We start from the raw sequence: 18,415 nt of genomic DNA on the forward strand, positions 1-18,415 counted from the left end.
CTTAAGACCTGGACCTTTATGCAGCTAAAGGACCCAAGGTGTTTTCACAATTTGGCACTGCGCTGCTTTAACTGGTAATTGCGCGGTCATGCAATGTTGTACCGAAACAAAATTTGCGTCCTTTTCTTCCCACCAATAGAGCTTTCTTTTGATGGTATTTGATTGCCTCTGCAATTTATTTTTTATTTTTTGCGATATAAACGGAAAAAGAACGAAAATTTAAAAAAAAAATGATATTTTCTACTTTTTGTTATAAGAAAAATCGAATAAACTACGTTTTAGTCAAACATTTAGGCCAACATGTATTTAGCCACATGTCTTTAGTAAAAAAAAATCGCAATAAGCGTATATTTATTGGTTTTCGCAAAAGTTATAGCATCTACAAACTAGGGTACATTTTCTGGAATTTACACAGCTTTTAATTTATGACTGCCTATATCATTTCTTGAGGTGCTAAAATGGCAGAGCAGTACAAAACCCCCCCAAATGACCCCATTTTGGAAAGTAGACACCCCAAGGAAACTGCCAAGAGGCATGTTGAGTCTATTGAATATTTTTTTTTTTTTTGTCCCAAGTGATTGAATGACAACAAAAAAAACATGCCATGGTTATATGTGGAATTGCACCCCAAAATACATTCTGCTGCTTCTCCTGAGTTTCGAAGGCCATAAAATGCCAAAATAGCATAAAAACCAGTAGACACCCCAAGCTATTTGCTGAGAGGCATAGTGAGTATTTTACAGCTCATTTGTTTTTGAAAATAAAAATGTATTTCCAAAATGGGGTCATTTGGGGGGGGGGGGGGTTTTGTGCCATCTGGGCATTCCATGGCCTCCGAAACTGATAGGTAGTGAGGAGTGAAATCAAAATTTACACCCTTAGAAAGCCTGAAGGCGGTGATTGGTTTTTGGGGTCCCGTACGCGGCTAGGCTCCAGCAGCAGCAGAATGTATTTTGGGGTGTAATTCCACATATGGCCATGGCATGTTTGAGCAATATATCATTTAGTGACAACTTTGCGCAAAAAAAAAATATATATATATATTTTTCCCGCAACTTGTGTCAAAATATAAAATATTCCATGGACTCGACATGCCTCTCAGCAAATAGCTTGGGGTGTCTACTTTCCAAAATGGGGTCATTTGGGGGGGTTTTGAATTGTCCTGGCATTTTATGCACAACATTTAGAATGTCATACATCACCCGCTCTTCTAACCACTTGAAGACAAAGCCCTTTCTGGCATTGTTTGTTTACATAAAAACATATTTTTTTGCAAGAAAGTTAAATTGAACCCCCAAACATTGTATATTTTTTTAAAGCAAAGGCCCTACTGATTAAAATGGTGGGTGTTGCATTTTTTTTTTCACACAGTATTTGCGCAGCGATTTTTCAAATCCATTTTTTTGGGAAAAAATACACTTTTATTTTTATTTTAAAGCACTAAAACACACTATATTGCCCAAATTATTGATGAAATAAAAAAGATGATCTTAGTCCGAGTACATGGATACCAAACACGACATAATTAAAAATTGCGCACAAACGCGCAGTGGCGACAAACTACATACATTTTTAAAAGCCTTTACAGGTTACCACATTAGATTTACAGAGGAGGTCTATGGCTAAAATGACTGCCCTCGATCTGCCCTTCGTGGTGATACCTCGCATGCATGGTACATATGCTGTTTACATATGACTCCAGACCGACGCTTGCGTTCGCCTTTGCGCAAGAGCAGGTGCTTTTTTTATTTATTTTTTTATCTTTTTTTTTTTATTTGTAAACTGTTCCTTCCATTTTATTTATTTTTTACCATTTTTATTCTTATCTCAGGGAATGTAAATATCCCTTATGATAGCAATAGTTAGTGACAGGTACTCTTTTTTTTTTTTTTTTTTTTTAAATGGGGTCTATTAGACCCTAGATCTTTCCTCTGCCCTCAAAGCATCTGACCACACCAAGATCGGTGTGATAAAATGCTTTCCCAATTTCCCAATGGCGCTGTTTACATTAGGGGGGGGGACATTCCCTCCCACTGAATGTAAAAGCAGTCTAGAAGCTAATTAGCCGCTAGGACTACTTTTACATGAAAGCTGACCGCTGGCTGAAAAGAATGATACCTAAACCTGCAGGCATCATTCTGGTATAACCATTCAAAGTCCAGCAACATACCAGTACGTTGATGGTTCTTGTTGGACATGTATTGTAATCTTTTTTATCATGCAGCCTGTTGGGTGAACGAAAAAAGATTGATTGGTGGGTATGCCCACCATTAGAATACCTCCCTTCATCCACCCACTTCTAATGATGGTCATACATGCACCATTTATATATGCCGAAGCATGGGGGCATCCTCCCGCAAAAAAGTTATGCCGCGTACACACGGTTGGACTTTTCCACGGGCAAGCCTCCGTCGGAATTTCGACCGTATGTACGCGGCATAAAAAGTTATGCCGCGTACACACGGTCTGACTTTTCCAGGGGAAAGCCTCCGTAGGAATGTCGACCGTATGTACGACGCGGCATTAGGAGCAAAATTGCTCCTCCGCCCCTAATGCCCCCATGCTTCGGCATATACTCTTTTTTTTTTTTTTAACTGTGGTGGTGAAATCACCTCCTTCAGCGTTGGAGTCGTGGCTTTATATATCGTGGGAGCAAACGCTGTTGCTGTCACGCTTAATAAAGCCACGCTGCAACTGAATGGCGTACCTGCTAAGCAAATGATGGTTAACATTAAAACAAAGTAACATTACAGTATATCAGTAAGACCATACCATGCCTGCCAAGCAAATGCCAAAAAAAAAAAATAGTAAAGAATAAAAAAAATTTTAACGCAACCTGTGCCTAAAATATATATATATTTGCCGAAGCATGGGGGCATCCTCCCTCAAAAAGTCATGCCGCGTACACACAGTCGGACATTTCCACGGGAAAGCCTCCGTAGGAATGTTGACCGTATGTACGCGGCATTAGGAGCAAAATCGCTCCTCCGCCCCTAATGCCCCCATGCTTTGGCATATATGCTCTTTTTTAAACTGTGGTGGTGAAATCGCCTCCTACAGCACTGGAGTTGCGGCTTTATATATCGTGGGAGCAAACGCTGTTGCTGTCAAGATAAATAAGTCCACGCAACAGGTGAATGGCGTACCTGAAAACAGTAAAGTAAATTACATACCTGAAAAGCAAGCATGAAAAAACATAACAATAAAACTTTGCAGAATAGAATACAGTAAAAAAAGAGCAGAACAATAGAGAGGGAGAGAACAATAAAACGACAACTTTTTTTTTATATTTTTTTTGTGTTTTTTTTTTACCACTTTTTTTTGTAACTGTTCAACTTTTCGGTTCCAGGTTTGGGTCTCTCAAAATGCGATGGCATCTTGGAAGACCCTGTGTAAGTGTGCCTAGCCTGTGAAATGTTTTACCTTACGCTAATACTTCACTCGTGTGTGGAAGCGGTCAAAACATTCACCAATACAAAGACCAGGACAGCGGGGACAAAAATAACGCGTGTCACGCCTAAATCTGCGCTTCCTACAGACACGACATTTTCTTTGGGGGGTTCGTTGGGTAGGGGTACGCTCGAGGGCATACAAAAAATGCCTCTCATGTAGTCGGCTTACTGCATTTGGTAGGGGATAGAGAGGTACAGTACCGCCTGGATACAGGAGTTCTGTGATGATATCCTCCTGGAATTGAAGGAAGGATCCATTCCTTCCTGAAGCTTTGTATAAGACATAAGCATTCAGTAAAGTCAATTGAAATAAATATAGAGACACTTTTTTGTACCAGCGTCTCGCCTTACGGGCAATATGATACGGCGCCATCAACTGGTCGTTGAGGTCCACCCCTCCCATATTTTTGTTATATTCGTGGACACAGAGGGGTTTCTCCACAACACCAGTCGCCATACGAATTTGTACTGTCGTGTCTGCGTGAAGGGTGGTAAGAACGAAAACATTCTTATTGTCCCGCCACTTTACAGCGAGCAAATTATTACACCTGCAACAGGCTCTCGCCCCCAGCCTAAGACGGGAATCTACAAGCCGCTGGGGAAAGCCCCGGCGATTAGGTCGCACGGTGCCACATGCTCCAATCAAACAAGTGACTAAAAAGTGGCACGCTGCTGTAATAATTGTCCACATACAAGTGGTACCCCTTTCCGAATAAGGGTGACACCAAGTCCCACACGATCTTGCCAGCGCGCTCCCCATGTAATCTGGGCATCCTTCCGGCTCTACCTGACTATCTTTGCCCTCATAAACCCTAAAGCTCCATGTGTAGCCTGTTGCCTTGTCACAAAGCTTATAGAGCTTGACCCCGTAACTGGCACGCTTGCTGGGAAGGTACTGCTTGAAAGACAAGCGTCCAGAAAATTTCATTAGGGACTCGTCAACGCATACAACTTGCTGGGGATTAAACAAGGCTGCATAACGTTCGTTGAAATGGTTTATGAGGGGCCGAATTTTGTAGAGCTGGTCAAATTCAGGGCCTCCACGCGGACGACAAAGTGCATTGTCACTGAAATGCAAGAACCGCAGGATCGCCACATCAGAACGGGGTCGGGTACGCCTGGCCTTAGCAGGGACCACAACTTAGTCGTCAGAGCTATCTGGCATGGAGCCGCTGTCATAAATAGGATCGTATTCTGAGCCAGAATCTGACAGATGCGTGACCACCTCTTCATTATCTGTCATGCTCAGAATCCTGACGGCCTCTTCACCAGTGTACATTTGCTTTGCCATTTTGGGCTCTAAATTTAGTCGTACACTGGTGATGATTCACAGGTAAAAAAAGCACCTGACTGTAGAAAAGAAAATGTAGAAAACGCTTCCAAAAAAAACTGTTAGCGATCGCAGGGATCAGGCCTGTCTCTGCGAACGCTGCAGTTATGTGTGTTGTGTTTTTGAAGTGACAGTGATCGATCGATACTGCACTTGGGTGGGTTGGACTGGGCGGAGGGGCAAAACGCAGGTGCTAGCGGGTATCTGGGCTGATTCCGCTAACAATGCGTTTTTGGGTACCCTAAACTGCTGGGTACGCTAGTATAGATCTGATCAGATCAGGTATCGATCCGTTCAGATACTATACCACTAAGGGGGGTGTATGCTTTGCGCGTGGGTGTAAGCGTTACTGGCACTAACCTAACGCAGACCCTGACTGATGCTAAAATTTAATTGATATCACCCGCCGGGCGATCATGGGGTTAAACCTTTATTGGGTTATATACGGCGGGTGCCCTGATGCTATAAACAGCAAACTAACTAACCAGCGTCAACCGTAACACTTATACGGTGATCACTGGTGAAATGGTTAACTAGGGGGCAATCAGGGGGTTAAAACCTTTATTAGGTAATATATGGGGGTACCTGACGCTTTCTAAAAATCTGGCGGCGATCCTAAAATAACTAAATAACTAACTGGCTAACTTGCGTCACCAGTGACACTTATACAGTGATCACTGGTGACAGGGTTAACTCTAGGGGCAATCAGGGGTTAAAACCTTTATTTATGGGGGTACCTAACGCTATAGAAACCTGGCGGCGAACCTCCAAAAAAAAAAATAGCTACCTAGCGGCAACAGTGACACTAATACAGCGATCAGAAAACCGATCGCTTAGTGACACTGGCAATAGGGGGTTAACTAGGGCGGTGATCAAGGGGTTAAAGGCTTTATTGGGGGGGTATGGGGCTACCCTGGACCTAAAGGGGCCTAAAGCTAACTGCCCTAACACTTTTTTCTGTCACAAATGACACTAAATGCAGTGATCAGAAAAAAAATGATCACTGCAATCAGTGACAGGGGGCTGGGGGGGGGGTGATTTGTGTGCCTGTGTGTACTAGTGTTAGTGGTCTGTTGGTGCAACTTACTGTGAGATGTCTTCTCTCAAGCACCGGTCGAAAAGACCGACACGAGGAGAGATGACATCACTTTCCCCTGCCTGTGTTTACACTTACATAGGCAGGACGGGCAGAGGAGGAAGCTGATTCGCTGGGAGCGATCGCGAGGGGGTGGCTACAAACGAATAGCCGTCGCCTCATCCCGGATCGCTCCCAGACGATTACCGACCGCTGCATGTACCAGGGGGGGGGGTCCCGATCGGACCCACGTCTAGGCAGGGACGTATAGGCACGTCCATCTGCCTGTACGTGCCATTCTGCCGACGTATATTTACATGCGGCAGTCGTTAAGTGGTTAATGTTATCTCGGGAAATGTAAATATCCCCTATGGTAGTGACAGGTACTCTTTTTAAAAAAAAAATTGGGTCTATTAGGCCCCAGATCTCTCCTCTGCCCTCAAAGCATCTGACCACACCAAGATCGGTGTGATAAAATGCTTTCCCAATGGCGCTGTTTATATCCGGCGATATCCAAGTCATGAAATGCTTGTAACTTTCGGTTTCTTAGGCCATAGAGATGATTAGAGCCGTTCTGGTCTATGATCAGCTGGCGTAACCACCGGCTGCATTCTCAGGTTCCCTGATGGGACAGGAGAGCCAGAGAAAACCATGGAAGACTGTTCCCTCCCACTGTGCTTGTAAAAGCAGACTAGAGGCTAATTGGCTGCTAGGATTGCTTTTACATGAAAGCCGACCGCTGGCTGAAAAGAATGATACCTAAACCTGCAGGTATCATTCTGGTATAACCACTCAAAGTTCAGCAACATACCAATACAGTGCTGGTCCCTGTTGGGCATATATCGTGCCTGTGGGCAGAACAAAAAAAAAGATTGGGTGGGTATGCCCACCATTAGAATACCACCGCCCTTCATCCACCCACTTCTAATGATGGGCACAGATGCATCATTTATATATGCTGAAGCATGGGGGCATCCTCCCGCAAAAGTTAGGAGCAAATCGCTCCTCCGCCCCTGCTGCCCCCATTCTTCGGCATATATGCTCTTTCTTTTAACTGTGGTGGTGAAATCACCTCCTACAGCGTTGGAGTCATGGCTTTATGTATCGCGGTAGCAAACGCTGTTGCTGTGAAGATAAATAAATCCATGCTGCAGCTGAATGGCGTACCTGCTAAGCAAATGATGGTAACAATATAACAACATTACAGTAGAATGGCAATACATATACCATACCTGCAAAGCAAATACAATAAAACACAGTAAAAATGTAATTTTTTTTTTAATGCAATCTGTGCCTAAAAATATATATCCCGAAGCATGGGGGCAATCCGCCCCTAATATTAGGAGCAAATCGCTCCTCCACCACCTGCCCCCATGCTTTGGCATATATGCTCTTTTTTTTGTTTTTTAACTGTGGTGGTGAAATCACCTCTTACAGTGCTGGAGTCGCTTATTTTCTTATCGTGGGAGCAAACGTCCCCCCCCCCCCCCCGAAAATACACCTAAAACAATTCAGATGACTAAAAAAAAAAAAAAAACTAAGGTTGCCCAGGAGAAAGGGGCAGGACCAGATATATTAGCAGTGCTCTGCTGGTCCCAGCTCTAGAAAATTCACCTGCATCCCAACTACCCCAGCCTTCAACCTCCACTCCTCCCCATCTTGTCCTCACATATCCCCCTACTACTCCCCTACCCTGCCCTCACTTCCCCCTACCCCCCCACTCTGCCCTCTCTTACACCACTACTTCCCCCCTACATTGTCCTCACCTATCCTTTTACTCCCACCCACACCCTGCCCTTACCCCCTACTTTTCTCCCCACCCTGCCCTACTTCCCTACTCCCCCCGCCCTTCATCCTGGCCTAACGTACCCCCCCCCCCCCCCCCCCTAAAATACAACTAAAACAATTCAGGTGACTAAAAAAAACTAAGGTTGCCCAGGAGAAAGGGGTAGGACCAGATATATTGGCAGTGCTCTGCTGGTCCCAGGCTCCCAGCTCTAGAGAATCCACCTGCATGAGAAGCTGCATCCCAACTACCCCAGCCTTCAACCCCCACTCCTCCCCATCTTGTCCTCACGTATCCCCCTACTACTCCCCTACTCTGCCCTCACTTCCCCCTACCCCCCCACACCCTGCTCTCACTCCCCTCCCCCCCCCCACTTTGACCTCTCTAACACCACTACTCCCCCTCACCCACACCCTGTCCTCACTCCCCCTCCCCCCACTCTGCCCTCTCTTACACCACTACTCCCCCCCCCCACCCACACCCTGTCCTCACCTATCCTCTTACTCCCACCCACACCCTGCCTTTACCCCATACTTTTCTCCCCACCCTGCCCTCACTTACTTCCCTACTCCCCCCGCTCTTCATCCTGGCCTAACGTATCCCCCCCCCCTGAAATACAACTAAAACAATTCAGATATTAGCAGTGCTCTGCTGGTCCCAGGCTCCCAGCTCTAGAGGATCCACCTGCATGAGATGCTGCATCCCAACCACCCCAGCCTTGAACCCCCACTCCTCCCCACCATGCCCTCACCCCCCTACTCCCCTACCCTGCCCTCACTTGTCCCCCTACTTTCCCCCTGGAATACTTTTAAGTATTTTTTTTAATTTTACGCAGTCCCTCACTTTTGATCTTACTCGCTTGAGAACTCTTTGTCGTTCTTCAGCTGTCATTAATAGAGGTGGATCCGCCACCTTCACTTGGCTAGATGTAGGGATGGGGTTAGATCCTTCGTGCCAACTCTCTGCAGAGTTAGATCCTTCGTGCCGAGTTAGATCCTTCGTGCCAACTCTCTGCAGAGTTGGATTCTTTGTGCCAATTCTCAGGGATAGATACATAGGTTGTTGGCACTGGTAACCCACACTGTCTTCCCTCTTCCCTTTGTTTTACATCATCCACTGCCTTGTGCTTCAGCTGGCAATATCTACATCTGTGAAAATAGAAAAAGATAAGTTAGATAAGTGTGATTAGGGATTTGAGAAAGGGATGGGTTTGTCTCAATTTAAAATTGGCTCCACCCACCATCTATAGGTGGAAGGGGGAGCCCTGAACTGAGAGCTATAGGAAGTGCTAAATCAACTTACCCAAAGTAGAATATTAGTACCATGCTCAATAGTACTATGAGAAGCAGAACTCCTCCACAGATCTCCAGGATTAAGCTGTAATTGTCTTTTAACCCTTGGAGAACTTCTGCCGTCCTCATGAAGTCCAGATCTTCATTTTCACTGGCTTTCCGTGACTGGGATTCCTCATCATTCATTGGCTGATTAGGGTCTGTATGAAACACATCACAAAAGAAAAAACAGTTATTTTGCAAGGAACATTTACTTATCTGAAATATAAACAGTAGTTCTAAACAAAGCTATACACAAATCTAAATCTATTGTAGAGTCTTCTAGGTATTCAGGTTGTGAAGTCAGACTTTGGATCTGTTTTGTTATGTAGGAAAGCCAGCCTTCATAATTCTATCATCACTGATTTATTGTAAGGCTAGCTTCACACTTCACATGCATGTATTACCACAGTGCACAGTAGTGCACGATGTATGCATTAGGGCATTCATTTTAAACGAGACCTCCAACGTGCTATCACACCTGCATTGCAGTGCACTCTATGACAAGTTGGTGCCAGGGGGAAAACAATGCAGGTACGTTTTCTGGCCCATTGGCATGTAACAAATTAAGGCACTACAACAGAGCCCCGGCCAATCAAATTGCACTCAGGCAGGCAAGCCATCGGAGCTGACACGTTAGGGAACTGATTGCCAAAAGAAGGTCCAGAGCACTAAGGCCATCTACATTCTTGCTAGGATACAACACAAGCTGTCTAGGATACAGGCAGCTCATAGCACCTAGCAACCAATAATCAACATTTGCGCTATAAGCTTGTACGCACAAAACAAACGTTACAAAACATTTACATGCATCCAGCGATAACAATTTGCATCCAGCTTCTGTTAGCAAGATCCAGCATTGATAGGCATGTTTTATTACACTATTACTGTCTTTACAGGCTATAAAACTTACCAGTCTCCTTATCGCTTTGCTTGACGTAAATATTGACCCTTGTGTGGCCTGGGAACTCGTCTCCATTTATAGCAAGGTGGACCACATAGGTGCCGCTATCATTGAGATGAACTGGATTTATCCGAAGGGAACAAATTCCTTGGCGCACTCGTGGCACGTCCACACTTACAGTTCTGGTTGGGTGTTCTAATGGCAGGAGCTTGGTATCGTACACCTTAATGATTGGTTGAAATCTATCTTCTCCTATGGGCCTCATGCTCCATTTCAAGAGGACCAGATTATTGCTGAGGGGTTTATCCACATTGAAATGACATGGGATGATCAGTTGTTGTCCCACTGTAGTATTCAGTTCATGTTGGTAGGTCTGAACGCTTTTTATTTTTACACCTGGAGAAAGAAGGAAACAAAGATTAGATTCACTTTGGACAATTGTAAAGCACAAGTACGCATTTCTAATATTTTCTGCCCAGTATGCGACAGCGGCCGAAGAATCGTGTCATCAAGCATTTTTTAAATTTCCCCTCCCCAGCTATCAATCACTGCGACTGGTATAACAATATAACTTTCTGACAGTTAATAAAGCGAGAGGCAGCAGGGGGCTGACCAGTGTGACACATGTATACGCAGCCTAGAACCAGGACTGCCATTAGAAATCACGTGGGCCCCATACAGCCTACCTGATAGGGCCACCTATCTGGCGCCCTGCATGCAGATTTGGAGCTGGACACATGGTTGGCTGGGGGGCCCTAATGGACCTGCGGCCACTGCATATACTTGGAGCATTTCAATTGAACGTTTGTATGACACTATCGCCGTGGTATATTCGATAATGCCATCAGATATTTGAAAGCACTTAAAAAGCCCACATCATTGCTAGGATGCAGTCGGCACATGACTCCTAGCGACCAATGGTGCACATGCACTATAAGCTTGTATGTATGTAATCGTTGTTGAAACATTTACATACTTTTTGCCCAGGATCTGGCATCCAGCTTCTGGCAGCAAGATCCGGCATTGATGGGAATGTTTTATTACATTTACACTGTCTCTATAGGTTGTAATACTTACGGCTTCCCCTGATGTGAACATCGACTCTTGTGTCTCCTGGGAACACTTCTCCATTTATGGCAATGCGGAGATCGTACGTGCCGCCATCATCGCGATGAACCGGATCAATCGCAAGGGAGCAATCTCCTTGGCGCACATCTGTCCAGTGCATCCTTGCTCTACTGTTGATAGATTTTACTGTCAGCTGTGTGGTATCTTCAAACTGATAAATTGGTTGAAATTCATCTTTGCCTGGTGACTTCACACTCCATTCCAGTTTGATCCTATCACCTTCGAGGGGTTCATCCAATTGGAAATGACATGGGATCAGCAGCTGCTGTCCCACTGTAACATTCAGTTCATGGTGGTAGATCTGAATGCTTTTTATTTGTACACCTGGGGAAAGAAAAAAACATTGATTAGTTTCAGCTTACATTCTAAACTTCGGTCTATTGTAAAAAAAAAAGTACACATTTCTAAAATTTTCTGCCCAGTATATGACAGGGACTGGAGAATGGCGTTGTGAACCATGAGGAATCATTTTCTCAATCTCCCCTCCCCCAGTGATCACTCACTGCAACTGTTAGGCCTCATTTACATGATCCCAACACAACCGTAAACAATGTAATGGTCTTAAAAGCAAGGAACAAAAGTTCCTGGGTTTTGATCAATAAATAGATTAATTTTTTAATGCGTAAATAAACACCCTTTTTTAAAGCTTATTAGAGCCCCTTTATTGGAATCCATATATCTGGCACCCTGCATGCAGATTTGGAGCTGGATGCATGGATTGGGGGGGGGGGGGGGTGGTTGCAGCACCGATGTGCCCCTAATGGACCTGTAGCCACTGCAGATACTTGTAGCATTTCAATTGAACGTTTGTATGACACTATCATCGTGGTATATTTCGATAATGGCCTCAGAAACTTGAAGAAACTCCTTCGAAAGCACATAAAAAGCTCACATCGTTGCTAGGATGCAGTCGGCACATGACTCCTAGCGACCAATGGTGCACAAGCGCACTATAAGCTTGTACGTATTTAATGGTTGCAGAAACGTTTACATGCATGCAGAGTACATACATTTTGCCCAGGATCTTGCATCCAGCTTCTGGCAGCAAGATCCGGCATTGATAGGAATGTTTTATTACATTTACACTGTCTCTATAGGCTGTAATACTTACGGCTTTCCCTGATGTGAACATCGACTCTTGTGTCTTCTGGGAACTCTTCTCCGTTTATGGCAATGCGGAGATCGTACGTTCCGGCATCATCGCGATGAACTGGATCAATCACAAGGGAGCAATCTCCTTGGTGCACATCTGACAAGTGCATCATTGCTCTATTATTATTGAATTTTACTGTCAGCCGTGTGGTATCTTCAGTCTGATAGATTGGTCGAAATTCATCTTCATCTGGTGGCTTCACACTCCATGCCAGTTTGATCTTATTACCTCCGAGAGGTTCATCCAATTGGAAATGACATGGGATCAGCAGCTGCTGTCCCACTGTAACATTCAGTTCATGGTGGTAAGTCTGAATGCTTGTTATTTCTACACCTGGGGAAAGAAGAAAACATTGATTAGTTTCAGTTTATATTCCAAACTTCGGTCAATCATAAAGCACAAGTACACATTTCTAACATTTTCTGCCCGGTATATGACAGGGACTGGAGAATGGCGTTGTGAACCATGAGAAATCATTTTCTCAATCTCCCCTCCCCCAGTGATAACTCACTGCAACCGTTAGGCCTCACATGACCCCAACACAACTGTAAACAATGTAATGATCTTAAAAGCAAGGAACAAATGTTTCCGTGTTTTGATCAATAGATTCATTTTGGAATGTGTAAAAATTGTCATGTTCTTTTTTTCAATGGTGTGCATGTATAGCATGTCTTCAGATGCAGTTTTCTGGGTTTTGTGTTATGGATCTGAAGGCAATCCATTTTTATGCACCTGTGTGAATGCCTCCATTGAAAGTGTTAGAGCTGCATTCATATTTAAATTTAAAATTGTGTTTGCTTATAACATTTGATTTCTGAACTGAGAATGTGCCATCAGAGGTTGGTACTGAGGGTGGTTGAATCTATGGGCACCTGCATTGAGAATATATCAGTAGGGGTGGGTACCTGAGGGTGGTTGGATCTATGGGCATCTGCACTGAGAATATATCAGTAGAGATGGGTACCTGAAGGTGGTTGGATCTATGGGCACCTGCACTGAGAATATATCAGCAGAGGTGGGTACTGAGGGTGGTTGGATCTATCTACCATCCCTACTACACTCCGTACACACATCCCCCACTACACTCCATACACACATCCCTACTACACTCCGTACACACATCCCTATTACACTCCATACACACATCCCTATTACACTCCATACACACATCCCTACTACACTCCATACACACATCCCCCACTACACTCCATACACACATCCCTATTACACTCCATACACACATCCCTACTACACTCCATACACACATCCCCCACTACACTCCATACACACATCCCTATTACACTCCATACACACATCCCTACTACACTCCATACACACATCCCCCACTACACTCCATACACACATCCCTATTACACTCCATACACACATCCCTATTACACTCCATACACACATCCCTATTACACTCCATACACACATCCCTATTACACTCCATACACACATCCCTACTACACTCCATACACACATCCCCCACTACACTCCATACACACATCCCTATTACACTCCATACACACATCCCTATTACACTCCATACACACATCCCTATTACACTCCATACACACATCCCTACTACACTCCATACACACATCCCCCACTACACTCCATACACACATCCCTATTAAACTCCTTACACACATCCCTACTACACTCCATACACACATCCCCCACTACACTCCATACACACATCCCTACTACACTCCATACACACATCCCCCACTACACTCCATACACACATCCCTATTACACTCCATACACACATCCCTATTACACTCCATACACACATCCCTATTACACTCCATACACACATCCCTACTACACTCCATACACACATCCCCCACTACACTCCATACACATATCCCTACTACACTCCATACACACATCCCTACTACACTCCATACACACATCCCTACTACACTCCATACACACATCCCCAACTACACTCCATACACACATCCCTACTACACTCCATACACACATCCCTACTACACTCCATACACACATCCCTATTACACTCCATACACATATCCCTACTACACTCCATACACACATCCCTATTACACTCCATACACACATCCCTATTACACTCCATACACACATCCCTACTACACTCCATACACACATCCCTATTACACTCCATACACATATCCCTACTACACTCCATACACACATCCCTATTACACTCCATACACACATCCCTACTACACTCCATACACACATCCCTACTACACTCCATACACAAAGCATTTCCACAAGGGGAAGGATCTTTATATATCCATGTGACTGCAATGTTCTCATTTCATGAATAAGTGTCACTATCCAGTCCTGGAGAATAAGACTCCTTGTCCTGCGGTGATAGCTGTGTGATTTGTACAGTAAGGTGTAACACTGATCAGTACTTACTTGTCACAAGGTGCAGAAAAAGTAAGAAGATAAAAAGTCTGAAAATCATTCTTCTTCCTCGTCACTAAATGTCTTTACTGACTAAATAACCGAAACTCCTTCAAAATTGGTCTAATTATCTCAATCCGCGAAAAAAATCGATCTCTCTGAGGAGCAAATCAATTGCTGTCTTACTCTGAGAAAAACCAAGACCAACTGACAGCTGTTGGCTGCGAATCTATTTATAGACAGCTGTGTGCTGCAGCTGGTGTTCTGTTTATAGATACGATGATGTCACAGTGACTGTTGCTAGGGGAGCTCTGTCAGGTTTTTTTTCTCTGCTGTAGAAGGCTGCAAAACAAAAACACTTGTCTTTCATCAGGACAATATCAGTTCTGGTGCCTTTACACATGTTTTTGACATGTTCCTATGCATTTTTTCCCTGTGGTTTTTTTTATCTCGACACCTAAAAAATCTTTATTTTCACCAGGACAATGTCAATTTTGGTGCCTTTACACATGTTTTGGACACGTTCCTATGCATTTTTTTCCCTCTTTTTTTATTTTGACATTTGAAAATCTTTATTTTCATTAGAACAATGTGCAGTCTGGTGTGTTCACAGGCTTTTGATGGGTTTTTGACACATTCCTATGCATTTTTTTCCCTCTTTGATTTTGAAACTTGAAGAATCTTTATTTTCACAAGAACAATGTAAGTTTTGGTGCGTTTACACAAGTTTTTGACACTTTCCTGTGCATTCGTTCCTCCTTTTAATTTTTTTTTTATTTCTACAGTTGAAAAATCATTATTTCTATGTGAATTATGTGCAACCTGGTGCGTTTACACTCGTCTTTGAGGCGTTTTTGACACGTTCATGTGCATTTTTTCCTCTTTTTTTTTTTTATTTTGATGCTTGAAAAATCTTTATTTTCATTATTACAGTTTGCATACTGGTGCGTTTACACGCATTTTTGATGCAAGGTTTATGCATTCCTAAGCATTTTTACATCTTTTTTTTATTTTGTCAGTTGAAAAATCTTTATTTTATGTGTATACTTTTGATGTGTTCCTGTGCATTTTTTTTCCTTTTTTTTTTTTTTTTGACGGTTGAAAAATCTTTATTAGGACAATGTTCAATCTGGTGCATTTTGATGAATTTTCAATGCGTACAATGCATTATTTTTCCTCTTTTTCATTGGACACTTGAAAAATCTTTTTTTTTTTTCATCAGGACAAATTCTGGTATGAATAAACACAGGTTTGATAAATTCTAATGTGTTTTTTTTTTCCTCTTTTTTTTATTTTGACACTTGAAACATATTTATTTTTATTAGGACAATGTGCGATTAATCTGGTGCGTTTACACACAAGTTTGTGATGCATTTTCAATGTACTCACATATGGGTGTTTGTCTTTCTCTTTTTTTGACACTTGAAAAATCTTTATTTTCATTAGGACAGTGTGCATTCTGGTGCGTTTACACACATTTTGAAGTGTTCTAGACAAAAAAAATTGCAGCAGGTTGTACTTTTGTTAAAGGCTTTGGAACTTCATGCATTGTTACTGTGTTTTTATGTGGCTTTTTCCTCTCTTATTCTGACACTTGAAATTTTTTTATTTTCATCAGGATGATGTGCATTGTGGTGCGTTTACACGCATTTTTGGTACATTCCGGGCTAAAAAAAAATGCAGCAGGTTGTTCTTTTGTTGAAAGCATTAGTACTTGATTATAAGGGATCAGTTCTCTGTGCTTGCTATCTTGTTGCAGGGATCGCTGGCTTCTTTGATCAAGAATGCAGGGTGTCTCCCATGTGGCTGCCTCTGATTGCTCCACAGCAACTCTGGGATCTAAATTTGTCTCTGTTGGCCCTTTAAAAATCACCTTTTGTACCTTTTAGAAAAATACACCTTTCCACTCTCACAATGTTGCATTCCTTGTTGCTGTCCTCTCTGAGGTAAGTGTCTAAACTGGCGACCTTACCCTTTAACCACTTCAGCTCCTGAAGATTTACCCCCTTCATCACCATTACATTTTTTTGCGATTCAGCACTTCTTCAGTTTAATGACAATTGCGCAGTTGTGCGACGCTAAGTATGTTCCTTTTTTCTCACAAATAGAGCTTTCTTATAGTGGTATTTGATCACCTCTGCAGGTTTTTTTTAACCACTTGCCGACCAGTCACCAGTTTTACTGCGGCAGAATGGCTCGGATGGGCGAAACGACATTATGTTACGTCGCTTTGCCTTTTGGCCACTAGAGGCGCGCCCGCAGCTTGCCCATGGATAGAAGAAGATTCTGGACTGCCGCACTCCTTAAAACTATTTCTTTATTGTACAAATGAAATCCAAAAAAACAACCAAAGCGATGCAGTCAAAATGAAGTGAACAATACTTTACTGCATCCAGCTAGATGAGTATTATTCACAAGAACCCACGTGCATCCCATACTTTTTTTAAGTAAATGTGTTTTTTTCGTATGTGAAAGAAGTGAATGAAGTTTGGTATCATCTTGCATCTCTTCCGAATATGATATTCAACAGGTCTGTCATCACCTCCTGGCTTGTTGTTACCATCTCTGATCCAATTGGCTGTTTGGTCACTGGAGTATCTTGGGGGACCTGAGGGAAGTGTTCCATGGCTATATTAAGACCCCTTTCAAACGAAAGCAGTTTTCAGGCGTTTCAGCACTAACAAAAAGTCCCTGAAAACTGCTTCCCATTCATCTGAATGGGTTCTTTCACACTGGAGCGGTGTGCTTGCGGGGCGGTAGAAAAAGACCCGCAAGCAGCATCTTTGGAGCGCTGTAAAAAGCGCTCCAAAAACGCCCCTGCCCATTGAAGTGAACGCTTCCAAACGCCTTAAAAGTGCTGCGGTTCTTTTGAATGGCAAGAACGCGGTGACGTCATCGCGTACGACGAGCATGCGCTCGTCACATTCAATGCCATCGCTTCCATCTTGCTGCACCCTACCTATGCCTAGGAAGCTACCGCGTATGCGTCAGTCATTTCAAGCATGCGCCGGTTTCCACGGCAACAGTATATACACTCTCGTGTTTCTCAGCAGGAAAACACTGACGAGAAAACTGAAAGCCTCGTACGTACGCACGGTATACTCGGCAAGAAAGCTCTGCCAGCATTTTCTTGCTGGTTCTTGCCAAGTAAACCGAGCGTGTGTACGAGGCTTTACTCCTTGAGTATGTATTAGCCAACCTTGGTATGTGTGTGTAGCTGCTGTCCAGACCTTTGGTTTGTCTTTAACCACTTAAGACCCGGACCAAAATGCAGTTAAAGGACCTTGCCCATTTTTGCGATTCGGCACTGCTTTGCTTTAACTGACAGTTGCACGGTCGTGCGACGTGGCTCCCAAACAAAATTGGCGTCCTTTTTTTTCCACAAATAGAGCTTTCTTTTGGTGGTATTTGATCACCTCTGCGGTTTTTATTTTTTGCGCTATAAACAAAAATAGAGCGACTATTTCAATATTTTTTGCTTTAATAAATATCCCCCAAAAATATATAAAAAAAATATTTTTCCCTCCGTTTAGGCCGATACCTATCCTTCTACATACTTTTGGTAAAAAAAAAATCACAATAAGCGTTTGGTTGGTTTGCGCAAAATTCATAGCGTTTACAAAATAGGGGATAGTTTTATTGCATTTTTATAAAAAAAAAAATTTACTACTAATGGTGGCGATCAGCGATTTTTTTCGTGACTGCGACATTATGGCGGACACTTCGGACAATTTTGACACATTTTTGGGACCATTGTCATTTTCACAGCAAAAAATGCATTTAAAATGCATTGTTTACTGTGAAAATGACAACTGCAGTTTGGGAGTTAACCACAGGGGGCACTGTTGGG

General features: G+C 43.2%; 1 protein-coding gene across 1 annotated transcript; it reads right to left on the reverse strand.

Annotated features, from left to right (window-relative positions):
• Positions 1–8,421: 8,421 nt before the first annotated feature.
• On the reverse strand, positions 8,422–14,973 carry LOC120936245. Its single transcript, XM_040348459.1, has 6 exons — positions 14,578–14,973; positions 12,118–12,492; positions 10,956–11,330; positions 9,888–10,274; positions 8,946–9,135; positions 8,422–8,791 (listed from the first exon to the last, which is right to left on the reverse strand). Exons 1-6 carry the CDS (start codon positions 14,624–14,626, stop codon positions 8,614–8,616), a joined length of 1,554 nt encoding a protein of 517 aa, XP_040204393.1. The 5' UTR covers positions 14,627–14,973; the 3' UTR covers positions 8,422–8,613.
• Between the last annotated feature and the right edge of the window lie 3,442 nt (positions 14,974–18,415).

The sequence above is a fragment of the Rana temporaria genome, chromosome 4 (assembly GCF_905171775.1).
Source record: "Rana temporaria chromosome 4, aRanTem1.1, whole genome shotgun sequence".
NCBI classification, from domain to species: domain Eukaryota; kingdom Metazoa; phylum Chordata; class Amphibia; order Anura; family Ranidae; genus Rana; species Rana temporaria.

What these genes read in the sequence shown, in the direction of transcription:
- LOC120936245 (XM_040348459.1), bottom strand. Translation starts at nt 14,626, where the DNA reads ATGATTTTCAGACTTTTTATCTTCTTACTTTTTCTGCACCTTGTGACA. An exon ending in TGTTCACATCAGGGGAAGCC is followed by an intron (nt 10,275 to 10,955) that starts GTAAGTATTACA and finishes TTCTTTCTCCAG; the next exon opens with GTGTAAAAATAAAAAGCGTT. An exon ending in GCAAAGCGATAAGGAGACTG is followed by an intron (nt 9,136 to 9,887) that starts GTAAGTTTTATA and finishes TGTTTCATACAG; the next exon opens with ACCCTAATCAGCCAATGAAT.